Source organism: Athene noctua, chromosome 15, assembly GCF_965140245.1.
Source record: "Athene noctua chromosome 15, bAthNoc1.hap1.1, whole genome shotgun sequence".
Lineage (NCBI taxonomy): Eukaryota > Metazoa > Chordata > Aves > Strigiformes > Strigidae > Athene > Athene noctua.
In genome coordinates, this window is record NC_134051.1 from 5,696,708 (window position 1) to 5,724,458 (window position 27,751).

Genomic DNA, 27,751 nt, shown 5'->3' on the forward strand with positions numbered 1-27,751 from the left:
GCCAGGCAAGCTGGCCTCATTCCCTTCTGCCTCAGCTTCAATGTTGCCAAGAGATTTCCCAATACAATCTCAATTCCCAGCCAGCATGAAGAAAGCAAATCAGGGCTGGGTTTTCAGATCTAAGTCAAATTTACAGTGCTGTCAAATAAAGATGAAAAACCTTTTGACATCCTTTGATGCTAAAACCTTCATGCTTTCAGCTGGGATCATGGAGAGTGCAAATATGGAACCCCACGATGCCAATTTTTCTTAGTCACTCCTCTGATTAAAGCTGCACTTTCCTGTTCTCCCCTGGGATACACTATTCACTGAGGCTGGGCACGATGTAGGAAACACAACGACATTGCAGGAACAGTAGTCGCAATTGCAACATTATCCTTTCTGTCCAAGTACAAAAATGAATCAAAACGAGGAAGAGAGAGACTTACCTGGAGTGATTCCCAACGGCCATATTAGAGGGAATTTGGCATTCTGCATTCCTGGTTCTTGAGGCTACGCTTAAGCTAATCAGGAGGAGCTGAGGTTATCTATGAGCTGCCAAGTAATGGGATTTGTGCTAAAGTTTAAATGAATCAGGTCTGTAAACTATCTATCCTTCTCCTCTCTGCAGGGTGATGCCAATAGGTCAGACACAGATGAGGACAAGACATCTGCTAACTTTGATGATGATTTTGAGAAGCTAAAGGACCTCCGAGCAACAGGTAGGATATTGTCTCTACATTTTCCTGGAAATGTGAGAACTACAACTCTGCTTCCAGCCATCTTTTCACAGAAGCATATAAGGGAAAGGGGAAAAATCCATTTTATCTGGCAATTAATCTGATAGCTGTGTTAACAGAACAGCTATGCAGAGAGTGTTGGGAAAGCTAAATGAGCATTGATATTTCCTTTAAACAGATGTTTTTCTAATTTAAACTATACTAGACTATTTAGATGTCGTGTCTCGTCATTTCTCATGTATCATTACCACAGAATGGTTTGCTGACACCAATATTCTCATGCTACTTCTCAGCAGCTTTTCAAATCAATCATGTTCTCATCTGTTCTTTTTGGTTTCTCACACAAATGCATTTAGGTGAGGTTTGATTGATGGAAATGTTGCTGTTCATTTGTGTTACAGGAGGGCCTGGCAATTGATTTGAGGTAAGGCCACATTGTACTAGTGTACTGTAAACATGGAGTAGTAGGTGACAGCCTTTGCTCTGTAGAGTTTGCAACCAGATAAGGGACAGGAAGGGATCACGTATTTTAACAGAGTGAACAGCATGATGGTTAACAGGAGCCAGTTTAGTTTCTCTGTACTTTGATTCTTGGCTTGGGCTCTTGTTAGGATTACTTTAAATTCTTCTGAACCAGGATTTGTTTCAGCTAAAGAAATCATATTGATTGTGGTGAGCAGATGGAATTCCGATCAGGAAGGGACATAAGGAATTTGTTGGTGAAGCTGAGACAGAGCTGGATCACAGCAAGGTGGTGGAGCTGCTCAGTCTGCAGATGAATCAAGAAATTCCAAACACCAAACGATAAATGAATGTCCATTGCAAATAGTTGGCAAGGAACCCACAGTTTAAATTTCCTTTGCACCAACTATTTGCTGGACAGTTTCAAATAATAAGAGAGTTATAGGGGAAAGAAATATTGTCACCTCTTCTCAGGTAATACAGGAATAGAAAACAGGGCTGAACTGGCCATCAGTCAAGGTCCTTGAGTAAGCCTCATAGGTGCCAACCGGTGACTAAACAGCATAAGGATATTAACAATTCTATTACAATGCCATTGGTCTGTAAACAGATATACTGGCAAGAGGAACGTGTATTGCAGATTAGCATATTTGAGCTGGATCTTCCACCCCTCAAAGTGAATGGCAGCGTTCCCATGGACTTCTGTGGTGCAGATCAGGTATTTGTGTGCAAGCCAGCAGCTAAACAGATACAATAGAAGCACACTGCATTACAAAAGCAGCCTGTGGAAGATAAATAGCAGGGGTAATGCACTCCCTTGGATTTCTCACTGCAGACTTGTACTTCTTTCCTGCTGGTTGCAGATGCTCCCATCCTTCCCCCTCTTTAAGACTGGTTCTGAAGTTATTAAACCAGAACCCACTAAGCCCAGTAAAGCAGGAGCTAGTTCAACTTTAGTTCTGTGTTTGAAATTAGACTTTTGGTATTGAGTATTATGGCACTCCATAGGGCTGTGGGTGTTAATGTCTGGTTTGTCTTCAGCATGAATATGGTTTTTGCAGTCTGCACTTGCCATGCAGCTAAAATAGATGCTTTCCGCAATTACCACAGAGATGTGCCATTAGATTTCGCTTGTTACAGGAGGTTTACTCTTCTAGATGGGTGGATGTGTAAGAGCAACTTCCATTTCCTGGCCCCTGAGCAGATGACTAAAGACAATGACTAATGTTTGCTTAGTGCCTTCCCCATGAAGGAACTCTGAGCACATCACAACTGTATAAATATCTCTGTGCAAGACTGTATGTCAAGGAGAAGAGATTAACGTCCAAGGATGAATTTAGCCACTCCTCAATGCCCTTCCTTTTGCCCAGTCCCAGAAAAAACTGTAACTCAACTCTCTAAATCCCAAGAAACAGGGAGCAAAAGAAGCTTCTTTTGGAGGGCAATTATTTCCAAGTCCAGGCAGGGCTGAAGGCATCTTAAAAGGTTGTGACATTTGCCTTATGCCTTTCAGTGTGATGGGGGTGATCTTATTGCCAACAACATTTCATCTCCATTTGGTGGAGTTCCTAGAAGACCCAAGAAGCAATGTCCATTTTGAAGAGTGATTTCTGTAGCTGAGTATTCACCTCGTATTCTCTCTCCCCTTCTCTCCAGAGATGAAGATGTACTCACTTGCCGTCACCCCAAATGGACACCTGGAGGGCAGGGGAAGCATGCCACCTCCTATAATCATGCGCACTGCTGCCACACCAATGCCCACACCAAAGTGTTCCCCACACATGGATTCACTGCACACTTTTGTGGACTCAAGGAGAGGGAGTAACGCTTCGCTAGACCCCTTGAGCTACGATCAGAAGTCCTTGGTAGGTTCCTGTTGCTAACAACTCTCCCTCAGGTGCCTGTAAGTAGCACAGATGTGTGTGTGTGCATGCACACACATTGCTGGAAAATAAAAAGAAGGGTGATAGAGGTGGGAAGTATGTGGAAAGGCAGGAGAACAGAGTCAAGAAGGAGAAATGAATGGGTGTGCTCGCTAGGGCAGGACAGCAGCAACGTAACAGTCAAGGACAGTGAGTATGTGAAGAGGGGAGATGGATATACTGGGATTCAGTGTTTTCCTGCCTAGTATCTGATTGGAGGTCCATGCCAAGCCACCTCATTGGAGAGACACAACCTGAAACAAGTCCTTAGTTCATGCAGTTATTCCAGCAAACCCCTCTGGGGAGGAGCAGACATCTTTTGCCAACTGCACTGGCCATTTTGTGGTGACTTGGAGAAGCTGTCAGGTGTTGCTGTGAGAATGAGACCTGTTTCTCCTCACGGTGTTTTAGGGTTGCATCTTGAATCCACCTTGTGTCAAGGGAAATTAAGCCCCATTGGAGGGGAAACAGAGGAAATGAGGTATGAGCTGACCGATTGCACAGCTCATGGAGCAGAGATCTGGCTGGAGCTGACTGTTTTGGCAACTGATTGCATTTTGCCTGCAATGGGGGAGAGGGAGGGCAGCTCTGCAAACAGAGGGAACAGAGTTAATAGACAAAGTGGATTGCTGTTGCTGCTTATCTGTCCCGTTCCTCTGCTCTGTAACTGCAATATCATCTTCAAATCAAGGCAGCGGACTGTGAAAGCACTTCACACAGAGATAGAGCCACTACCCCTTTTGTAAGCTGCTTAGTCAAGGTAATGCTTTTGAAAAGAAAATAGAGATGACTGTTGTTTGCCTTGGGGTTTCATGAGATTGTGAGTTGCTGAAGAGGGTTGTTCATAGTTTGAATCCTTTTTCTGAGAGCACATCAGTGCCACCAGCCAAAGGAAGATGAAGCAGTCAGAGGAGAGCTGACCAACACTGAGAGGGAGAAGGAAGGCAGGCAGTTTGCCTTGTTTTGTGCTGGGAGGAAGCCATGGAAGGAGAAGGAGTTTTCCTTCTAGCTTTACTGCTCTGACCCTAGGTGTTCTCATCCTGGCAGCTACCTGCCAGCCAAAGTATGCTGACACACCGATCAGTGCCAGAACTATGCTGTAAGAGAAAAACACTCATTCCACCTCCTCATGCAGCAAATTGAAGAGAAAGTAGTGCAAATAGGGTGACTCAGGTGCCAGAGCCCCTTTGGAAACCAGAGAAGTTGTGTGCTAAAACCGCTTGAACATGAGGAAAGAAAACGTCACTTCAGCAGTAGCGTCTTTGGGTTCAGTTTTTATGCACAATTAATGTTGTGCGTTACATTGAGAGATACTTCCAGGACAGTAGGAAGTCATACAGCACAGAGGTTTGGTAGCTGTGCTACAGGTGTAGTTCAAAGGGTACTTTCAGAGTGGGCTTATCTGGGTGCTTGGCCCCCATCTCAAGGCGTTGGCATGTTGAAATCAGAGCAGTGAGGAAGGCTAGAAGGGGAAGACATGACTTGAAACAAGAAGGGTCTTCCAGTCTGGGCAAAATGCCATATCCTTTGGCTTCCTCCTGCAAACAAACCCTCAAATGTCTTTTTCCTCACTCAGTCCAGCCTCCGCAGTTCCCCTTGTGCCAACTGGGGCACCAGCAGCAACTGGGGAAGCCGACGCTCAAGCTGGAATAGCCTGGGCAGAGCCCCGAGCCTCAAGAAGAAGAACCAGTCAGGAGAAAGAGAGTCCTTGCTCTCTGGGGAGGGAAAAGGCAGCACAGATGACGACTCCGATGATGCCAAGTCCAGCACGGTCAGCAGACCCTCGTTGCACCGCCGGGCAGAGTCCCTGGACTACCGCAGCTCCCTGGACCTGCCTGAGCTGCTCCAGTTGCCCACCATGCGCCACTCGCTCAGTATCAGCCCCGTGGCCGTTCTGCCTGCCGAGTACCAAGACTGCAACGGCAAGATGGTTCACGTCCCCAGCGAGTTCTTCCTGCGTGTCGACAGCCACAAAGAGGATGCCATGGACTACGAGGATGACATGGATGATGTGAGTTGAGGGGGAGATCAGGCGCTCATGTGTTAAGTGGCTTTTCCACTTCAAGAAGGCTGATTAAAAATCAGGCTTTGAAATGTGTTACTGCCTAATGGCTGGTGTAGACAAAACAAATCCAGATCCGAGTGATGGGCATTGACTTCCGAAAAGGGGTTTTTTTAATTAATGGGTTGGGCTATTACCTTGCAGTGATCTCTAACAAGGTAAAACTGCAAGGGGTTGTGCATGAATTTGCCTAGTTTTTGGATGGGTTGACATTGTTCCCCTGGCCCAGGACGCCTCCAAAAATGAGCTGTAGAGAGAACAGATAGCTCATGTCTTTGCTCACGAGAGCTCTTTGGCATCTCGAAGGCTTGAAAGCCTAAAAAGAGTGTTCTTTATTTAACTTTTTGGTTGTTTGAGGCCTCTTTTGACATAGCTTTGAATCTCAAAATGTTCCCTGGATAGAAAGTCTTGCTTTGTTATGTTCATATCACACTGTAAAGCAGCCTGTTTCTTCCACCCCTTTCCTCCCTGTTTTGTTGGACAAATGTGACAATGCCTGTCACATCTCTGTCCCAAAAGCCATGACTCCCTGCAAGCGCTATGAAATGCCATGTACTGCCCCCTTTCACAAAAGGACTGTGAAAGTTGAAGAGGCAGGAAAATAAAAGAGGAAAAAAAGGTGTTTCTTCTTTTCTATCCAGAGTTACTGCTACCGGATTCGTAAAGTCCTGGAGCCCTACAAACCACAGTGGTGCAAGAGTCATGAAGACTGGTCCCTCTACTTGTTTTCCCCACAGAATCGGTAAGAAATCCCAGTGAAATGCCAGCCCACCAGGTTTCTGTGGTAAAGGAATACTACATTTCTAGCTAGCCTTCTCTTGAGAAAAATCCCTCTCTGATGCAGAAGCACTGAGAGTTTTAGAAATCCAGTTCCTGATTTTTAGGTAACTTTTTCTGTTAAACATGGGCAGAATTGTTGCATGGTTCACTCCATGCCTGTCTAGGACAAAGGGTGGTTTAACCAGCATTGATAGTAGCTGTCACTACATCTTGTTTACTGCATTGATAATAATGGCTGAAGCTTGTGGAGAGAGACTAGCTCACCACCTGGGCGGATGCTGGTGGCACAACTAAAGACTTCAAGGATGTGCCATTTGGTTGGGAGTCTCTTGCTGACCCAAATATCTTAAGGATATTTCTCTTCCCACCATTTCTTCAGGTTCCGAGTGATGTGCCAGAAGGTCATTGCTCACAAAATGTTTGATCACGTGGTGCTGGTCTTCATATTTCTCAACTGCATCACTATAGCACTGGAGCGACCAGACATAGACCCACACAGCACAGTGAGTACCTGAGTCATTTTCTTCCTCAATGCGGCACCTTCTTTCTTGATGCAAGACCCTGCAAAATGAAAGAAGTTTGTTTTCTAACATCTTTAAATAACATGTCTCTTTTTGTTGTTCTATGTTTTACAGGAAAGGATATTCCTAAGTGTTTCTAATTACATTTTCACTGCAATATTTGTGGCTGAAATGATGGTTAAGGTAATTACATCTTCGTGCCATGGCCCTTAGTGAGGCCTGGCAAAGACCAGAACATGACCTAGTTATGATCTGGGTGAAGATTTAAATGTCTCTCTTCTCCTGCCTGTAGGTGGTAGCCCTTGGCTTTTTCTCTGGGGAGAACACCTATCTGCAGAGCAGCTGGAATGTCCTGGATGGAGTCCTGGTCTTTGTATCTATCATTGACATTATTGTCTCCATGGCATCAGCAGGTGGAGCAAAGATCCTGGGTGTCCTTCGTGTTTTGAGACTTCTGCGGACCTTGAGACCTCTCCGGTATGTTCAATAGCATCACTGAGTTTTCTTTGTGTTGATAGATCAAGGAGTTTGAAAAAATGCAAATGATCCATTAAGGTCTTGCTTAATAACACAAAAAGCAAAAACACAGTATGGGTAGAATCATCTTTGGGGAGCTCTTATCTAGTGAAACTGTTTGAAAACAGTGAAATTAGTTATAAATCATCTTCTCCAGCACGGAAGAGTGGATGGAGTTTGGGATGAGAGGTGTTATCATACTCAGGCTGTTAGTGCAGCAAATGCCTCCTTCACGCTGCATTTTTATCACCATTTTACAAATCAGTCTGGCTCCTTGTTAAACTGCACAACCTCAGAGTCATTCCTAAGCAAAGAGGTTGTGTTGACTGGGAGAAAATTTGCAATTGAACAGGTACTAACAATAATTTGATAAGCTCCAGCATCCATACCTGCTCTCCCGTGCCTGCCTATCTAACATTGCTGAAAAACAATTTAGCTCTTAGCTAGGAGGAGGAAGGGGAGACACTTTGAGTATTTGAGAAGAGAAATAAAGAGAATTTGTATTTTGTTTATGATTATGCAATAACAGAGTGTTAATGCTTGGGGGATTTTTATCAGCTCACGACTCCTGTTCTATTTTCATCCTGCTTGGCAAGGAACACGAGCCTTTTTTCATGAAATTTCAGGGGAAATCAAATAGGCACCTCCAGAGACCTGTAGGCTTTCTGATGAGAAGCTGCTTGCTTATGAGAGTAATAGGAAGAGTCAGTCTTGTTTAGGCCCATGACCACAACAACAACAGTTATTTGTCTACTCCGTATTATTTCTTGAGTGACAGGCAACTTTGTGAGTGTTTCTGTCTCCTCTCCTGCTCCCAATCTCTGTTCTACTGGTGGCATCAGGGTCCCCTTGCAGTGCTGGTTCACCCCGAGCCACACTGGGTCACCCTGGACAAGCCTTGGCCTGGCAGTGCCACGGGGCACCTATCTAACACACATAACTAGGAACGGAAATCAAGGCATAGCTAATTCATAAGTAAACATAAGGAGAGAAAAAAAAGAGAATTGGTCTTGGAGAGTAACTGAGCCAGATCCTATTAATAGAGAGGAATTCATCACCTCTCATGATGGCTTCACTTATCACAGCCTCTGCTAAGATTACTCCAGAGACCATTCCTAACACTTTTTAGGTGCAGTTCAAACTGCCATATTATTTGCTGCCAAACAAGACCCTATTGAAATGCTTTGTCCCTGCAGGATACAACTCTCCTCTTTTCTCTGTGTTTGGCAGGCATGAAAGCATTGGCCGTGCAAGCTCAAGCTACCTGCAAGGACTCATACCCTCTCCCCTCTACAGGCCCCTCCTAAAAAAGCTTTGATGTTCTTCAGTCAAAACACCTGCCTTCCCAGAAAAGCTTGCTTGAGCTAGTTACACTTATGTGTGCAAACACATTTTTCAGGCACCCATGGGAGAGCCATTCTCCAAGCACTCATATAGGAAAGCCAAACACTTGTTCTCCATAACACCTAAAACCTGTTTCAGGCTGTGCTTAGAGCATGCCTGGCCTCTCACAGCCAGCAAGCAAGCAAGTTGCTCTTTAATGGGATGACCCTTTGGCTGTGGAGCTGTTGATCACAAGTTCCTGTTAGCTGAGAGTCAGTTCAGGAACTAATTAGGAAACAGATTGAAATTGCTTTGTTTGAAAAGTTGTCATGGGGCCCAGGCCAGCAGGGCGGGTGAGCTCTTATGCCTGTAGAAAGAGGAGAAGACATGCTCTCTAGTACCACTGTGAAGCTGTTTACATGTGTTGTGTTAGGAAGCAGGCTCCTGCCTGGTGTGTGCCCTTCTGCTTGGAGAGACCTCAGAGGGCGTCAGCTCCCTGGTCTGAGGTACAAATAGCCCTGTAGTGGGAACCTCTGTGATATTCTGCCCATAGAGATTATTCCCACCTCACTGTTACTAGTAAGCAATTGCCCAACCCCCTGCTGACAGAGTGTCTTTACGCTTTTTTAATTCCATCTAATGTGACTGCGAGTGTTCTGGTTGTCCAGATAAGTCACTAATCATCTCTGAATGCTGCCTGCAGGTAGAGGAGGGTTGTGTTAGCTTTACTGCAGCCCAAGCCAAGGAGGAAAAGCAACCATATAATAACAGGGCATGCATAAAAATTAAAAGCTTTATTGTTTTGCCATTTTTTCCAGAGTCATCAGCAGAGCCCCAGGTCTGAAGCTGGTGGTAGAAACCTTGATCTCCTCCTTGAGGCCTATTGGGAATATTGTTCTCATCTGCTGTGCTTTCTTCATTATCTTTGGAATTTTAGGGGTCCAGGTAGAGTATTTCCCTCACTATGGCCATCTGTAAGTGACTGCTGCAAGAGAGAAGCTGTTTTTCTCACCACCTGGGGTTAAGGTGGAAGTAATAAGCTTAAGCGTCTCCAAAGGAAAATTTCAGTTGGATGTTGTGGGAGAAGAGCCAGGCCCTAAAAGACGTGCTCTGGGTTGGGGTCAGCATCTGCTCATTAGAAGGTCCTCAGGATTAGAAGAGTAGACCTCCCTGATGAACAACACAGCACCAACTAAGCCTGCCTGAGGGTAGGAGAAGGAAAAGACAAATTCCCAAGATCCCTCCTGGCTTTATGTTCTAGGATGTATTTAATATCTCTTCCTCAGAGGGGAGATGGTCATCCTCTGAACAAGGCAGGGCAGGCCTGCAGCATCACCTTCCTTCTGTGTCTGAGGCAATACACAACAACGTCTCAGGGCCTGAAGTTTCACTAGAGGTATTTTCCTGCCGTGTGTGTTAAGACAGGTATCCGAGCTGCAAGGCCTGACAGGCAGACAGGACACACGACACGGAGGATTCCCTGTCCTCTCTCCAGCTGACTGAACGCAGTGACTCAAGGAATAGGGGAAAATGGCAACAAGTTCTTGCCCGGAGTAGCAGGCGCGTTTCCTCTGAGGCCACCCCACCTTCCCAGGTGCCCTTACAAAATAGGTGTGAGGCTCTGCAAGTGGAACTGGACAATGATGAGGACAACAGCTTATCTAGCTTGGAAGGGTCACCAAGGTTAAATCGGTCTATGCCTTGTGTCAAAACCGCTTCCATAAAGAAAAAAAGACTTCTTGTTGTCATAGAGAGTCTCCTGAGGGGAACAGAGGCCCAGTATGCAGACCAGGCCCACTTCTTAGAGAAGTCTGCTGCTTCCTTGGGGCCCGCATTAAAGATGTGAAGGGAAAGCTTCCTACCCTGGTACAGCCCTCAGATTACTATCCATTATTGATCTTTCAGGTAGGCAGCGATAAAGATGCAACTAGAAGTCCAAGGGAAATCAAGAGATAAGTATCTCTTGGGAGATTGGGATGACTGGTTAAGGGCTCAGGAGCACAAGTGGTATTCTTCTCTATCCTTCCAGTTGCCGGGAATGATGAAGGAAGAAAAAAGAAGAGCCAGCAGATCAATATGTGGCTTCAAGCCTGGTGTTACCAGCAAAATTTGGGGGTTTTTGATCATGGGTCATTCTACACAATGGCAGGCATCCTGGTGACAGACGTCTCAAAGGAGGAAAAGGATCTTTCTGCAGGAGCTAGCGGGCTCACTGAAAGAGTTTTAAACTAGATTTGAATGGGGGAAGGGATAAAAACAGGTTCACTAGAGAAGCCTGGAGGCAGCATGCCAGTGTTTGAGGGATGGTGTGCTAGCAAGGTCCTTCCGTCTGCCATCTCAGTGGAGGTAGGGGATGGAGAGCCATGTGACAGCAAAGACATGGGTTATTGACTGCCAAAGGACGGACATTGGCCTGTTCAGGACACTGGTTGACAGAGTCCCTTGAGAGGTGGTCCCAAAAGGCAAAGGAGTCCAGGAAGGCTGGACAGGAAAGAAGACCAGCCTGGCTGAACGGAGAGTTTTGACTGGAACTCAGGAAAAAAAAGATTGTTTATGACCTTTGGAAGAAGGAACAGGCCACTGGTAGGAGGGAGGTCCCAGTTGACTGGAGGTTAGCAAATGTGACACCCATCTATAAGATAGACCAGAAGGAGGATCTGGGGAACTGCAGGCCTGTCAGCCTGACCTTGGTGCCAGAGAAGGTTATGGAGAAGATCATCTTGAGTGTCATCACGTGGCACATACAGGACAACCAGGCAATCAGGCCCAGTCAGCAAGGGTTTATGAAAGGCGGGTTCTGCTTGACTAACCTGATCTTCCATGACAAGGTGACCTGCTTAGTGGATGAGGGAGGGAGAGGCTGTGAATGTTGTTTACCTGGACTTTAGTAAAGCCTTTGTCACAGTTACCCACAGCATTCTCCTGGAGAAACTGGCTGCTCGTGGCTTGGATGGGTGTACTCTTCACTGGATAAAAAACTGACTGGATGGCCAAACCCAAAGAGTTGTGGTGAATGGAGTTAAGTCCAGTTGGAAGCTGGTCACAAGAGGTATTCCCCAGGGCTCGGTACTGGAACCATTTCTGTTTAATATCTTTATCAACCATCTGGACGAGGAGACCATTAATCTTGCAGATACGACCAAGTTGGGTGGTGTCTTGCACTTGGGTCATAACATCCCCACGCAACGCTACAGGCTTGGGGAAGAGTGGCTGGAAAGCTGCCTGGCAGAAAAGCACCTGGAGTGTTGGTCAACAGCCACCTGAATATGAGCCAGCAGTGTGCCCAGGTGGCCAAGAGGCAAATAGCATCCTGGCTTGTATCAGAGTGTGGCCAGCAGGACTAGGGCACACAAGACATTGAGGTGATGGAGCATGTCCAAAGAAGTGCAATGAAGCTGGTGAAGGGTCTGGAGCACAAATCCTGTGAGGAGCAGCTGAGGGAACTGGGGTTGTTCAGTCTGGAGAAGAGGAGTCTCAGAGGAGACCTTACCACTCTCTACAACTACCTGAAAAGAGGCTGTAGTGAGATGGGTGTCAGTCTCTTCTCCCAGGTAACAAGCAACAGGACAAGAGGTTGCACCAGGGGAGGCTTAGATTGGATATTCAGAAAAATTTCTTCACCAAAAGGGTTGTCAAACATTGCAACAGGCTACCCAGGGGAGTGGTGGAGTCACCATCCCTGCAGGTATTTAGAAGACATGTAGACATGGTGCTTAGGGACCTGGTTTAGTGGTGGACTTGCCAGTGTTAGGTTAATGGTTGGACTCAGTCTTAAAGGTCCTTTCCAACCAAAATGATTCTGTGATTCTGTTCTATGTATTTGAACTTGGTAAGCAACTCTGCTGGGGGGAAGAAAGATAAATCAGGGGACAGACTTTTCAAAGCTGCTTCTTTGTTTTTTCTTTTTTTGTTGCTTCTCAAATACAGCTTTTTAAAGGCAAGTTCTACTACTGTGATGGTCCTGATATAAAAAACATCACTACGAAGGCTGACTGCACTAACGCACGCTACAAGTGGGTTCGGCGGAAGTACAATTTTGACAATTTGGGACAGGTAAAGTCCTCATTGCAGGGATTTTCTGTACCAGTTTTTAAACGATGAGCACTTAAAATGCGTTCCTTGAAGAGCGTGTGGAACCTCCAGCATAGCAAGTTTAGAAGAACAATGTAGGCATTCATCTGTCAGAAGCAACCCTCATGGATCAGGTCACCTCTTGATCTCTTGCAGCCAGACTTCCTAGGGTTATACAATTCCTTGTTTGTAGGACAGCACTGACTTAAAGACACTGCTTTTGCATGTAGTCCCTCATGTATGGACCTCAGCTGTCACTTTTAATCTCTTGACTTCTAGCTGTTCTGTTTGCAAATGAAAAAAATAAGGTCCTTTATACTGACCAAGAAGCAAGACAGCCCATAGTAGGAGCTGGGGTGTATTACTGCTTTTTAAAACCCCATGACATTGTGCCAGCCTGACACTGATTTTAATCATGCTTTGGTGATGAGAAAGCCTGATGTGTCTGAGCAAAAGTAAGCCTATATGTGAGGGAAAAGGAGTACTACTGACTATAGTTTGCTCACTTTTAAGCCAGATACAGAAATAGGTAAAAGCAAGCCACAATATGTTGCATTTCTCCACCAGCTCTGGGCAAGATGATGTGTTGTGAGCTGTGGATTGGTTTTGCTGAGCACTGTCTGTTGTTAGTTTCTTTTCTGAGGACTAAAGTGCAAGACCAATCTTTCCTGTTTGTTTGTTTGCTTATAGGCCCTCATGTCCTTGTTTGTCCTCTCCTCCAAAGATGGTTGGGTGAATATCATGTATGACGGTTTGGATGCCGTGGGTATTGACCAACAGGTAAATGTACTGCCCAGGCTACATGTGTCACTCTCAGAAGTCTCATGCCTGGGTGACTGGTGGTTTTGAAGTCCCAGGAAGGAGCAGAGCTACAGGACCCCCTTGAGGTCCCAACTGCCCACTGGGCTGCCAAGGTTCTCCCTTCTCCGCTGAGTAGCTTTTACAGTGGCTGCGCCCCGTGTAGTACACAAACAAGCACTGATGGAGCTTTTAGCATGATTAGGTACCTGAGGAGGGCCATGCATGCCATTGCACTGCAGCTTCATGGAAGGTGTGATAAATATGAGCAAACTCTCACAAGATGGGAAGCAACCAGCAATGTTGTGAAAGAGACATTAAGTTTGTGTGCTACGTGGCATTTGCAAAGGAAAGTCAAGAGTCTTAGATGAGTAATACCCTATCGTAGCTACAGTAACACTTCACACTTAAATTTTCTCCTGCTTCTGAAGATCCTGTAACAACTGAGAAACATTAACCATGAGCATAAGTCTCAAAAAATAAGCTGGAGCCTATTTTTGACTAAAATGATCTTGCAGGTGGGATGATGCACTTCCACTGAGATTTATTTTAGGCTGTATGAAATAAGTGCCAAAGTAATTAAATCCTGTAAGCCAAATTGTGGAGGCTAGGGTGGGTTTCACAGCAGAAGTAAAATTCTAGTCAGTGAGAAAATGAATGAGAAGAAACTGTTTTGGGAAAAATCTCCTAACTCCTCCCAACCCTCTCCTCCTTCCCACAAAAGTGTACAGTGCTGTCTTCTTGTGACAGAATGCCCAACATCCTGGCTTACACACATCTTATCTGTGCCACTTCTCTCTTGTTTTTTAATTCCCCACCTCACCAGCCCATCCAGAACCATAACCCTTGGATGCTTCTCTACTTCATCTCCTTCCTGCTCATCGTCAGCTTCTTCGTGCTCAACATGTTTGTGGGGGTGGTGGTGGAGAACTTTCACAAGTGCCGACAGCACCAGGAGGCAGAGGAGGCCCGGCGGCGGGAGGAGAAGCGGCTGAGACGCTTGGAGAAAAAGCGCAGGAGTAAGGAGATATACCTGTCTGGTCGGTAGACTGCGTTACAAACCAAAATCTTTCTGAGCCCTGCCTGCTCCCAAAGCAAGACTTTCATTTTCCTTTGGTTTTGTTTCCATGGGATTCAAGAGGCTGTTTTGCTTCGTTACCTCTTTGGCGGTACCTTAAGTCTTGGGTTGCCAACACCCTGGAATTGTCCTCTACAAGCCTGATGTAAAGCATTACCTGTTTACTTGGCTGGGGAGAAAATCCTCCTCCAAGCAGAGTCCTCTGTCACACTCTGCAAGGCACAGGTGTCCGAAACACCAAGCAGGAGCTCGTGGTGTGACTGAGGGACGCAGTAAACAGCTGCAATGCTTATTGTGTGTGTGAAGGCCAGTCCCAAGAGTAGCCCCATGGCTTAATGTGCCGCTTGCATCTGATGATGGTGATGGTTTGATTTATTAATTCTTTTCTCAGACAAAATAATTGTGATGCTTTTTAGAGTCCTAGCGCATGGCCCCGCATGCCACAAACATGCTGCATGAGGACATGAACGAACTGACAGCCCTGGGGAGAGGAATGGAGCCCCAAGATGGGGCTTCCAGAAAATTCTTCTCTGGAAGATGTCCATTACAAGAGATGCTTGCCTCATCAGAGGCTGGGGGAGCCCTTCACTGCTGAGCAATGTGCTGGGACTTGGTTTGTCCTTGCAAATAGTCAATATGGAAATACTGGCCATATACTGGCCAATACACACAGGGCTATTAGAGTGCAACAGAAGGCCTTTAGCTGATATCTGCTTCTGAGTGGATCTAGTAGTCACTATCAAGCCAGAGCAGAAAAACACCTGAGCTTCTGCTTCTTTCCTTATCTCCTTCCCAGGGGTTCTTATGTAATAATTCTCACCTTCACTGCTCCTTGGCAGGCTCTGTCAGGGACAAGCTGCCTATAATATCTGCTGGGTATTCCCAAGGAAACTGCCAGGAAACCAGCCACACCAACTTCCCAGCCAGTTTCTGTGAACAGAGATAGCCTGCATTAGATGCTGGCAAGCATTTTTTAGAAGTAAATGAGAGAATACAGCTTGGCCACTGCAATCAAAGATGAGCTTAGTCAGGAATAAGGTTTGAGTGCTTCTGGCCCTGCTTGCTGCAGCAGTCCTGTGGCTCTTTGTCTAGTACTGTGCTGCCCAGTGTAATCTCCTGTAAGGACCTGATACCTCTTTGTGACAAATAGCTAGTTGTCTCCCAAACGTCAAGCCATAGGTATCCATTTTCAGCTGGGAAAACTGCAGTTAGATCGAATAGTCTTTTGTCTGGCTCTATGCATGTAGCAGTCAGAGGCTTTGGTAGTAGGAACCCCAGCCAATTTCCTCCATCCCTGCACACTTGAGACAGAAGGCAAGCAGCTATATCTCTTGCAGCTCCTCTCCTGCTCTTACTGTCTACTTCATTAGAGCCGTGGGAGACCGCAGCACTAAATGTCTGCACCATGGTCACCACAGGGCCTTAACAACAGACTGACCTGACACCACAGTGAAGGCCAAGCCCATTTCATTTTAGCTAGTTGTGAGTGAAGTAGCTGGATTAAAATGAAATCTAGATCAAACTAGCCAGCCTCAAACTGACGTTGAATCTCTTCAGAGATTTAGAAGAGTTCAAATGCAATTTCATTTCCCTTTTCCCATTTTGGTTTTTGAATTTGAGGTTCCAGCTAGGATTAAAAGTGGAAATCCTGAAGGCAGCATTTCCAGCACAGTAAGAAAAATCGGTTTCAGGCACTTAAGAGTCCTTCTGCTTGTGCAGTATTTCTGCCCCAGTGTGCTGATCCAAGAAGACATTCAGATAAACTTAAAAGTTAACAATAAGCATATTTACAAAGAACATTAAGCATCCTTAGAGAAAATAGACTGGGGAACAGGTAAGAAGGGATAGCTTAACCACAGCCAGTTGCTGTTCCTGATTAGTAAATAAATCTTATTACAAACCTGTCTGTGGCTTGCTGCTTAGACACCAAAAAGAGCCAGTCCCTGTCAAAGTGATGGACACTGTTATATTGCCCCTCTTTATCCAGTTATCTCGAAGGATAGAGTCAAGGAGATATTTCAGATGGCAGACTTAGGCATTGCACAGTTGTGGGTTGTAACATTTCACTGAGCGTGAGCAGGGAGGAGGACAGCTTTCTGGAAGGCGATCAAGTCCAATATAGCAACTGAGAGGCTAAACGTTTGGCCATGTGCTGGGCTTCCAGGAGGTGACCTCAGAGTGTCTGGCTCTGAGATCTACCTGCCTCTGTTCAGCAGGGACAGCTTGGCATCCAAATTTGAGTTGTCAAGGTGAAATCAAATACCTGATACACATTTTGAAAGATTACTGTTTACATTTTAATGGATGATTTTTAAAAAAATTTAAATGGGAGGAGTTTTCACCTCCTGGGTAATTTAGAAGATGATGGATTTGGTGAAAAAAATGTGGCAGACTCAGAAAGATGTGAGATGTGGTTGGTGCCGTGCATGGCAGAGTCTGTGGGGGAGGGAGGGTCTGTGTGCACATGCAGGCGTGGGATGCTGCACGGTGACAGCGGGCTGGCCAGCTTTCCACTCACCCCAGTGCTATGTGTCTCACCCACACAGAGGAGCGGGTGAGAGGCCAGGCGCCACGGGGCAGGATGGGCACACAAGACCAGCAGTTCTGCGGAGAAGCAAGGAGCCTATGTTGGGAAGTCTAGCAGAGAGCCCTGTTTTTCTTTCAGCTGCCATTTCTAGTCTTTGACCTGAAGAAACCAAAAGAGGAGGAAGAATTAGGGCTGCTAACAAGAGTAAAATCCAGCACAGCTAACAGATGTACTTACTGTTTGAGCAACGCCCATCCATCTGGACTTGCCTTGTCTGCTTGGCATCTTGTCTTTGTCTCCTGTCTGTAATGTCCTCTGTGTGCAGCAACCCCATGTGTGTTTCTGTGTATTGAGGTCTTTGAGCATCTGTAGGTACCTATACACACAGAAACACACTGTTGAGCTGTAGTAGGCTTGGGCTCAGGCCTAGAAATGGGTTAGCCTCAGTTTATGTCTGGACAGTCCCATCCAAGCAGGCCCTGGGTACGAATCCCAGGCTCTGCAGCCTGGGTCCAGGATTTGGACCCTGCATGCAGAGCTGTGAGCCTGGCAGAGGGATTGCTCCGTGGAGGACACAGCCCTGCAGCAGGACACAGCTCCTTATCAGACCTCATGCAGGTGGGGTGAGGAATCATTACATATCTGTCTGGGGGTACTTTTTAGGCCTCTCAGGAGTCCAGCAGGAAGGTCCATCTCAGCCCACATCTCTGCTATCAGACACTACCTCAGACCTTTCCAAAAAGATTCTTGTTCCCCAACTGAGAGCCACTGCGATGAAGGGACTGGCACAGGGTGGCACCCCACACCCTTGTCATCATGCCTTGACTCTCTCTGCTGCTGTGACAAGCATCCCTCAAGGCACCAGCAATGGAACTCTTGGGCCCAACGTATCAGCAAGGCGCTTGCCACCATGACAGCAGCAGCAGCAGCCTTAAGGCCCAGCCTTCATGACTGGGCTGCAATAAATTTAGCTGAGACCAGGGCCAGCCCTGAAAGAAGGCCCTGGGTTTGACAGTTAACTCTGCTCACAAGAGAAAAGAGGGCAGGGGGTTGAATACACCATAGAAATGCATTTGATGTGGTTTTAAAGACAGAACTGCCCAGCATACTTTTTCATGTGAAGGTAGAACTTCAAGATAAACTAGAATATTTTTCTAACACAGTCACTATCTCCATCCACTATATCTACTATGTAAATAAGTGTAGTGTAATTTAATAATCCTGCAGCTCCTAACCTTTTAATGAGGTTCTCAGAAGACACAGACCAAAACCAGCCTCCCCAGATTAAAGTTTTCAATTAAAACCACATGGATTGGCTTGATCTCCTCTGTGTTCAGGATATAGGGCCAAATCCAACCCGCCCATATCTGCCATGAAGCCAGCAGCTGTTGGCCCAGTGAGCAGAGCGTGAGGTCAGGTCAAACGCAGGCAGTGCTCTGAGCTTCAAAGGCTGCGAGCGGGGAGTGGGTGACACTGTGTACCGAAAGCACTGCAGGCAACTCTGGGAAAGCTGGAAATGCCTAACAGCCTAGGGAGCCCAGAGCTGGGGAGCAGAGAGTGCCTTTCAGTAGTGTAACCAAGTCGCTAGTCCTTGGGAAGACCCCAAAAACTGAGAACTTGGAAAAGGAAATGCTTTTTCCTGATTTCCACTCGGTACAAGAGAAGTGTGGCCACAGCCGTGTTCCCCTTGAGGCATTTCCCAACACAGAGCTCAGTGTCTGGGCACTGTAGAAGGAAGAGGCCAGTTTTCTTTTAAGACTCAGCAGAGATGCCTTTCAAAGCACTGACTGTAAACCTTTCTCTCTAGGGGTGAGCGATCGTGGGCAGCACACAGTGGTATTTAAATTAGTCCATCCTCTCAGTGCCACAACCATCTCTCTATTCAGCAGAAACATTTGAGCTGTAACTAAAATTTTGGGCACCACATATCTGAGTGTTTAGTATTTCCAGCTAGGGAATTATCAAATGATCTTGCTTATTTTTCCAGGCAGCTGCAGGTATAGAGCTACTTTGTGCCAAGCATGCATATAAACCCATTAGGGCTTTCTAATGTTTCATGCAGAGGAGAATAATGGAGGAGCTGTAGCTAGCAATTGTAATGCCAACCTAAATGCTTTTAAGCTAGGAGACAGTGCTTCATTAATTTTCACATCAGCAGAATCACAAGCAAAGAAGTTTAAATACTCTGCAGAGAGGTGAAATTCAAACATTAGCCAACATCTAGAAGTGGGGTCGAGAAAGGACTGTGGTTTTCCTTTTGCATATGTTTGATGGTTTCTCCTTTCCCTCCTGCATTTCCTCCAATTCAAACCGTCAGCTGCAGCTGAAGGGATATTTGTCTGTGTCTGATACAAGTCTGCTAGTTGGCTGGTTGGAGTCTCATACCAGAAACCATTTCCCTGGAGAAACCAGGCACAGGTTGCGTTTTGCCTACTGTAATTAATGATGCATTAGATCTCCCATTTGCTGTGCCCACATCCCCATGGTCCATGGTTCTCCTCACGCAGGTTTTCCTGCAGACACCACGTCTCTGGTTGAGCAGGCTATAGCAATACATATGTGCTGTGAACACTTAGACCAAAACTAGGGAGAATAACATAGTATATTCTCACTAAGAGGTAAAAACATGTGTCCGAACTGAAGGGAGGCCAGAACCACTTGCTGTGCTGTTGACTGAAGTAAAACTTCTGTTCCTAAAGGGAGTGGGAACGAACAGTGACCCAGCAGAGCTGGGGGCCTTGGAGCTCTGAAACGCAGCCTCCCTCCTGCTCAGAGGGGGTCAGAGCTGCAGTGAAGCTGTGTGGCTGATTTCTCACTGCTTTCACCCTGCTGCAAACCCTCTGCCTTCATGGGATTGTCCTGACCCAACACCAGCATTGCCAAGAGCAGAAGCTGGCCTGTCCTTCCTGCGCCCCCCTGTCACTACCGTCAGCCTCGCATGAGCAGTATCTCCTCTAATGGACATTGCATGGTTGCTGCACTGAGCATGGCAGTGTCGTTGCATGTCTTTCAAAATGTTGCCAAATTTATCCCAGACTGTCCATGTATGTGTCCCCGCAGAAGTTTCTTTTTCATCTGTTAACATGGCTTCAGGAGTGTAGTGCATCCTAAATGAGTGGGGCATTTCCTAGAGCTCCCTCATCCCAAGTCAAGTTAAACCTGTCCCAAGTTTCCTGAGCAACCAGTTGACCAGGCATAGTCAGTGCTGAGCACTGACAGATGTACAGACTAGCCAGTGTGTTCACACACTGCCCAACTCTGCAAGTGGTGTTCTGAAATCCATTAATCAATGATTAGTCATTAATAAATAGTCCCTTAATGGATGCTTAACTATTTGGAGTAATCTCAGACCTCCCTACAAGCTGATTTTTTTTCATTCCCAAGAAGATTTTTTTTTTTTTAAAGTATTTCATAATCCTAAATGCACATGAAAGCAAATTGTACAGACTTAAATAAATATTGCACTGCAATGTTGTTATTATTTTTTAGGCACACCGGAAGATTTTCGGAGCTCAGTATCAAAGACAGCCTTACCAGTCCAAGATGACTGGTAGGACTAAAGCACATGAAAGCAACAGAAAAATGTATTGAAAAACAATTGTCCTTGCTTTCATCTTGTTTTTCCACACCCATTAGCAGAAAAAATAAGTCTAGGTGACCCTGGTCAGAAGGAAATGTTTTTCAAATGCCTCCACTCCACTTTTAAGTACCAGAAGAAATAGTAGTTGAAAGAGAGTAACAGATTCGGTTTCCCTTTATCCAATTTATTTTGGGGTTTTGGACTCTAATCTGGCATCAGTTGCACTACAAAAAAAAAAAAACAAAAACCACACCGCATTTCAAGAGTCACTCCATCTGAAAGATATTAGCAAAAGAAGAGGAGTGGAAGATGTATTTCAGGAGGCCACAGAGTACTTTTGAACTTATTTCCCTCCTGATTTTTAAGGTGAAGCAACTCTTTTTTTTCCCAGCTCCTCATGCATTTAAAGCTGAATTTGCTGAAGCATTTGCAAAAAACCCCCTCTGTTAAGAACAATACTGTCCTGACTTAGTATGACCTAACATGTCTCTTCCACTTGCAAAATCTACGGTAATGCTGACTTTGGCCTTAAGTACACTCTTTGAATATTTACATTTCTTAAGTTTGAAAAAAAATTGACTCCATCTGAGTGCCCACAGCCATCTTGTGGTCACAGTCTAATTTAAGAGAGACACATGCAGTAAATACAACTCTGTTGCGGGGCAGTGTCCAAACACTCTCCTTGGAACAGCCCTGGGAACTTGGTCATGTGCAGAAATTTCCCCATTTCAAAGAGAAGAAAGGAGGAGTCATGACCAGAGACAGAAGTATAAAATTCATGTGCTCATAGCCTGAATGACTTTTTAGATGCAACCATGCCCTTGCAATTGTTTATATTTCCAGAGGAGCTTTGACCAGAGACAAATGCCAAGCTCCACTGCTGTTGATGCTCTCCCATGTGCTACTAACCCTCACGCATGTGTCCTTCTTTGCCACAAGCATCACTATGTTTTCTTTAGACATTTAAAATGCACCAAAAGCCTTCTCTCACAGAAGCTAAGTTCAGGTTATGTTCTTCTCTTAGTGGAACATTCCTGACATCAGCAGGATTAGGAGAGTTATATATCAGAGTTCAGACCAATGAGACTTATCTTAAGCCTTTTGTCTAAACTGGAGTTGAAGCTTTGCTGGGTTTGAAGCTTCTCTCTTGGCTTTGGGTCACATTTCCATCCTTCTTCTTGCCCTTTCTGGTTTGTGACAAGAGTCCCATTAAGTGAAAATGTTGTCTGTCCTCTAGCCTGAGAGAAGAGCAGTAAGAACAGACCACTTGGGAGAAAAACAGGCCTGGTTGTCAAAGCTGTGGAGGTCCCTTCTGCAGGCACAAGAGGTTTGGCCGAGCCTGATAACCCCACTGCGGTTCTTGAAGGTTCTAGGTAGAAGCATTTGGCCATTTCACATGGCTTGCTTGAATCAGCTCTCCCACGGGCTGAATCTGGGCATGTGTAAGACACGACCCACAGGCCGTGTTATGATGGCTGCCAACCATGCAGCAGGGCTTGCGTTCACTGCGTTGCCTTTCTTTGTTTTTTCCTGCAGAAGCCCAGCGCAGGCCTTACTACGCTGACTATTCCCCGGCACGGAAGTACATTCATACCCTCTGCACCAGCCACTATCTCGACCTCTTCATCACGTTCATCATTGGGGTCAATGTCATCACTATGTCAATGGAGCACTACAACCAGCCAAAGGTAAAGTCACCCATCAATGTGTTGGCTGTGAAACACAGCAGCGTGGTGTAGCAGAGGACCTGAGAACTGTACCCTGTTCCCTTGGGATGCTGTTGACCAGTGAGGTCTGCAGCTAGCCCTGCTTCCCTGGAACCATTCACTGGTGTTTGAAAGCCTCAGCAGCTCCAGACTCAGCATCACAACCCGTCTAACTCTAGGCCAGCTCTGTCATTCATGAGTCGCTTGCCTCGACCAAAAGCTTGATTGTCCTGCTTTTGTGTAAAAAAGACAGAGAATAAGGCTAATGGAGAGTGAAGTGAATTTTTACTAGGAAAAGACCAGTCCAAATATTTCCTCTCCTGATCCCAGACATGACTGACTCTTAAACTGTAAAACAGTCCAGAGTTTTAGAACATTCCACTAACAGATACAAACATGAAGTTAATGCATGCAGAGCAACGTTTCTTTTCCTCAATGAATTTAGAATAAACCAACTTTTAACTACAACCCTTTTTTTTCTTTATGTATCATAAAATCATTCTTTCCCAAGAACACCCTTGGCATAAATCATACAGTCCATTTGCCACATATATTAATCTTCCATTGCATTATCATTCACAGAGCTGTAGGCTCAGTGTTTACTTTTCTAGTAGTGCATGATCTGCCAGGTAACCTGCAAATGCCTCCTGGAAGCTAAGCCAGAGGGCACCAAGCCACAGGGTAACGCCTGTGTGTTTTACGCCAGCTGACTGTGTGCTGTTCTGCCCCCATAATTCCTTTGCATAACAGCCATTGTTTTGCATGCAAATGTTATTTATACAGATTAGGTCTTATTTATACTTGTTTTATGTTCATGTAGAACACAGTGCTTTAAATCTGAATGTAAAACATCACCAATTATATGAGAATTCAGGCTCAGGCAGTGTGCTTGAGATGGAATAGTAAATTGTCCCACATTCTTTTAAGTTGCCATTTTATTTTAGGCACTAGAACAAAAATAGTTATAGTAGTGCACTGAGGAATGCCAACATCTAAAACATTTTCAGCTCTTGTTCCCAAAAATTCAGTGCATGATCATCCCACATATCTGGGGTCAACAAAGCAGTCATCACACAAATGTGATGAGGAGAGCTTTCCTGTGGCCTGAGGCTTCCTCTGTGAACAAAGCAGACATTGCTTTGCAGAATCCTCTATTGCATTTTATTTCCAGTTGTGTCTGTTTTGATGCTGATTATTGTCATTTTCTAGCTGTAAGAGACCTATACTATATTTAACTAAATACCCCTTCCCTCCTCTCTCCAAATCCCTACGCAACCAAAGAGCTGTTTCACTCTGCAACTATCTATTTTAAGGTCCCAGCAAGATTCTTTTGCTATTGTTGGCCTCCAGCTCCAATGAAATGCATTATAAACACTCATCATCTTAAAGTATAAACTCTGCGGATTCCTGACTTCCGAGAGCAGCTCTATAGAGAGCGTGAACATTGCACCAAATATGGACATACTTTGCCCAGCTCTAGAGATGTAACATTTTTCAAGAAGGCAAAATTAAATCCATTTCCATTATTTATTTTTCTGAGTGTTTTAAGCAAAGACGTTGTCCTAAGGTTTGCCACGCTGGAATAAAGAAATGATCCATCAAGTGTTTTATTCTACCCAAGGCTAGGCAGTTCAGAAGAAGTAAACTTTACTAGATGGAGAAGGGGTAAAATTTTCTCTTTGACCCAGACTGAACAATTTGTGCACTGAAGTTGGAGGATTGATAGCTCTTGACATTTTTAGCACAACTAGTATTAGTTCTCATGAGGCTTTTGTTTGCATCAGTGTCTAATCCTTTATTTGAGTTTTGCTGTGTGATTTAGTGTAGTTTTGTAACTGAGCTCTGCAGACTATTAGGACTTTACTTCTTACATCTCTGTGCCTATGCCACCCTTGTGCCTGCTAGTCCCTCTGCAGGGACTTTAGGAAAGGATAGCTGGGGCTGGTCTAACTGGTGTCTCTCTTTTCAGTCCCTGGATGAAGCCCTGAAGTACTGCAACTATGTGTTCACCATAGTTTTTGTGTTTGAGGCAGTTTTGAAGTTGGTGGCATTTGGTTTTCGAAGGTTCTTTAAGGACAGGTAAGAGTATTTTAAACTCCTGTGCATTTGGGATAGAGTTGTGTTGACCTAGTTTTAAAGCCAGATGCTGGGTAAATGTAGTGTTACTATGATTGTACTACATGCTGTGTGCAAGGAAGAGCAAAGGGCTGTCTCTCCATGGGTGCAAACTTTATAGTGCAGGAACTAAAAATTCTAAGAACTGCTAGTATTGCTTTGCAGAAGGAATTCAGGAAATCTTACAGAATTCTAGATACATTCTTTCCTGCAGAATCTGCCTCTACACCAGGTCTGACCGGCTCGGCTTAGAGGTCAGAAACAACCTGTTAGCATCAATCCAGTCCTCAGAATAGCAGTTTTGGCAATCTAAGGTCACAGAGTTCCTCAGAGCAAGTCTCCTTTGCAGTCCAAACCAGTCCTTTGATAGACTGCTGGCTTTGTAAAGCCTTTGGCAGACAGAGGTAGTTGTGTTCAGTCCCGCTGCCTTCAGATCCCAGCTGCAGAGACCCACTATCTTATTCTGCCTCACATTTAGCCAGAAGCAAATGTGTAGGAAAGCACGTTGTGGTCTGGCGACTTGCTGGGGAGCAGGGTAAGATTGGACCTTTTCCACACATCAGCTTGTTTGCCTCATTTGTCCTGACTGAGTGGTTGGTTGGAAGCTGCTATGAGCAGTATTACTTGTGAGGGAAATTACATAGGAAAGACACTCAGTTTCTTCACACCTTACTGTCTTTCTAGTGGTGGTGTGGAAGACCCTCTACAAGTGTTAGGCTAAAAATCAATGGAGATATGCAAGTGGAGTAATTCAAGAGAGAGGTGACATAACATGGGAGCAGCTGTATTGTGTCACATCAAAGGTCCCTCCAGCCTGGTGTATCGTCCCTGAGAGTGGCTCCAAGTGGATAGCAGGGGGACAGTGGGGGCCTGGAAGTAGGCAGGGACACTTCCCTGTCACAGCCTACAGCAGCCTTGGCTCAGAGGCTGCCTGTGCCAACTGCAGGGAGTTGAATTTGTACCACCTAGAAGACCATGAGACCAGATATGAGAGAGGAGAGGCATTTGGGATTTTTTTGTGCTTGTTATTTACAGATAATTCTCTACTTTCGGGTCCCTGTCCATGTATGATTTTTTTTTTTTTTTTTTTTTTGTCCTTCCTCTCTTTGTCTGTTAGGTGGAATCAGCTGGATTTGGCCATAGTTCTCTTGTCAATTGTGGGGATCACGCTGGAGGAGATTGAGATGAATGCTGCACTGCCCATCAATCCCACAATAATACGCATCATGCGGGTGCTGAGGATAGCAAGAGGTATGGCCTGTGCTGTAGGTCTCCGGCCATCCCTCCAGACACATCAGGAAGTGGTTTGGGCATTTGTTCTTCTAGTCCTGCTGTTTAAGTTTGCCTTGAGAACAGTTAGGCGACAAGGCTGCAAAATGTCAATTCTGAGACAAGCTAAGTGGAGTTTCACAGGTGTTTCCAGTGGCATCTTAGATTGGTTTCTAATTCAAACCTGGGATCACAGACCTTTTATACTGATACCAGACAAGAGCGAGAAGCGGTGGAGAAGGGAGAATCAGAGCTTGAGGTGATGCTTTTCACTGATGAAGTGTCTCCCCATCACTCTCTCATTTTCCTCCTAGGGCATGCTGGAGTTCTTCTGGCTTTTGGTCTGTTTTCCTGATGTCCTTAATTGCTGTGGGAAGTAGTCAGGATGTTCAGGTGTTCTGCAGGCCCTGCCAGGATGCAGTGAGCTTGCCATCTGTATGAATAGAGGCGAATGAGATGTAAACCCTCCCTACGAGATCTGAAGCTAAATTTCCTATGTGGGTTTTGCTTGAAATATTTCCCAGCCCTGTTGACCAGAATTTGATTCTCATTGTAGTGCTGAAACTGCTTAAAATGGCCACCGGGATGCGAGCTCTCCTGGACACAGTGGTACAAGCACTTCCCCAGGTAAGCCCCCAGACTTCATGCATGCCCAGTTTGTGTCCCTTGGTGAACTGTGCCTTTCAGGCCTGGGGACAGCCCTATGCCACTGGTGGGCAGTAGAAGCCACCTGGAGAGGATATCAGGTTTTTCTGCTGCCACCAGTGCCTTGGTAGGACAGTTTTGCATGGCACATCCTGCTCACACAGTGTGTGTTAGAGGGGCAAATGAGGATTAGGGAAAAAGAGTTAACAGAGAGCCAATTGCTGTAGGCAGAGCTCTTCTAAAACACAGATTTTACTGGCAAGTTCAGGAAACACCAAGATAGGCAGAGAAAGCTGTTGGTGAAAGGACTGAAATTAGGCAGCTTCCAGCTCAGCAGTTTTCTCTGTGAGACAGGAGCAGCCGTGCTTGTTGACATCTATTGAGAGAGGAGCTGCAGACTTTAAAAGCCAAGTAGGGAAGGTGTTTCTGAGTGTTAAAAGCTTGAAGTGGGGTCCTAAATCACCTTATTCTCATGAGCTGCAAGAGGAACAACGATACTGACAATGATATTTGATAAGATCCTTCGAGTGTTCAGTTCCTGTGACTGCTTTTTTATGGATCCATTTATTTGAAAAAAGAATGGAAGAAGTATTTTGGTGACTTGCACTCGTCCCTCAGAAGGATCTAAAGCACATCAGAAGAATTCCAAGAAGTGTAGGGTTCCTTTGCTTTTAAAATCTCATGCTATTTAAGCTGTATTCTGCTAGTTTGTAGATTTGGAGGTCTGATTGCTAATTTTTCAGTCTTTAGAGTCAGCTCAGCTGCCTACACATTCCTATTTCATGTAACACCAGGATCCTGTATCTCACCAGTCAGTACTGGAGGTGGGGAAACAGACTGTAGATACTTATGGATTCATTCACCCCTATACAAGAGGGGGTGAAGATGCTCTGAGATCAGAAAGGAAATGCCACACTTCACCCAGAAGTGAGTACCAATATGAGGTGCCAGGCCGTCAAGAATGAGACAGAGAAACTCTGCAGCTGCTCTCTCTGAGCTGGCAGTTCAGAAGCAGCACTTCTAGAATGCACAAGCATGGTCAGACAAGTCCTTAGTTTTCAACCCCTCCAAAAAACCACACAGCTGAGTCATTGGAAGGAGCTTTATGAGGGAACCCACTCCATTCTGCGTAAAAGCCATCACAGTGTGCCCCAGGATGGACGGGGAGAGTCGGCCCTCCCCTCTCCCAGCCCCGTATGCCCAGGGCACCAAGGTGGGCAGTCACATCTTGATCAGCTTCAGCTGTCTGCAGAGGAATCACATCTCAATGGCAGGATGATAACACTGTGGCTTGGCCAAAAGCAGACACCATGTAGACATCTTCTCCAGAATATGAGTGGCCATATGAGAATCAATAGAACTAGTACATGTAATTACCCAAATATACCCCTATGAGTTAGTTCCTACGTGCAAAGTATCTGTTCAAAATGAATTGGAAAACAGGGGGAATTTCTTTTTCTTGGAAAGACCCATTTACTTTTCATCACTGCCATAAAGATGTTTCTAATCTGAGGCATTTGCCCTTTGGTATTCAGATTTCCTTTTCAGTGAAGGATTTTGGCTGAGGCTAAAGCATGGAATTTACCAACCTGACCTGTGTTTTGGCATTTCAAGAAAGCATTTGATTTGTGTCTATTTTTTTTTTCTTTCAAAAGCA

General features: G+C 45.4%; 1 protein-coding gene across 1 annotated transcript in view; it reads left to right on the top strand.

Moving 5' to 3' along the window:
• CACNA1H (calcium voltage-gated channel subunit alpha1 H) overlaps positions 1–27,751 on the top strand; it is a 255,390-nt gene that overhangs the window by 204,334 nt on the left and 23,305 nt on the right. The window contains exons 15-30 of the mRNA XM_074919769.1: positions 611–701; positions 2,838–3,046; positions 4,680–4,951; positions 4,985–5,114; positions 5,807–5,907; positions 6,325–6,448; positions 6,581–6,649; positions 6,759–6,943; positions 9,124–9,250; positions 12,233–12,358; positions 13,067–13,156; positions 14,001–14,214; positions 21,896–22,047; positions 24,035–24,144; positions 25,298–25,431; positions 26,006–26,076. Of these exons, the coding sequence (XP_074775870.1) occupies positions 611–701; positions 2,838–3,046; positions 4,680–4,951; positions 4,985–5,114; positions 5,807–5,907; positions 6,325–6,448; positions 6,581–6,649; positions 6,759–6,943; positions 9,124–9,250; positions 12,233–12,358; positions 13,067–13,156; positions 14,001–14,214; positions 21,896–22,047; positions 24,035–24,144; positions 25,298–25,431; positions 26,006–26,076 (2,205 nt within the window). The remainder of the gene's footprint in view (positions 1–610; positions 702–2,837; positions 3,047–4,679; positions 4,952–4,984; positions 5,115–5,806; positions 5,908–6,324; positions 6,449–6,580; positions 6,650–6,758; positions 6,944–9,123; positions 9,251–12,232; positions 12,359–13,066; positions 13,157–14,000; positions 14,215–21,895; positions 22,048–24,034; positions 24,145–25,297; positions 25,432–26,005; positions 26,077–27,751) is intronic.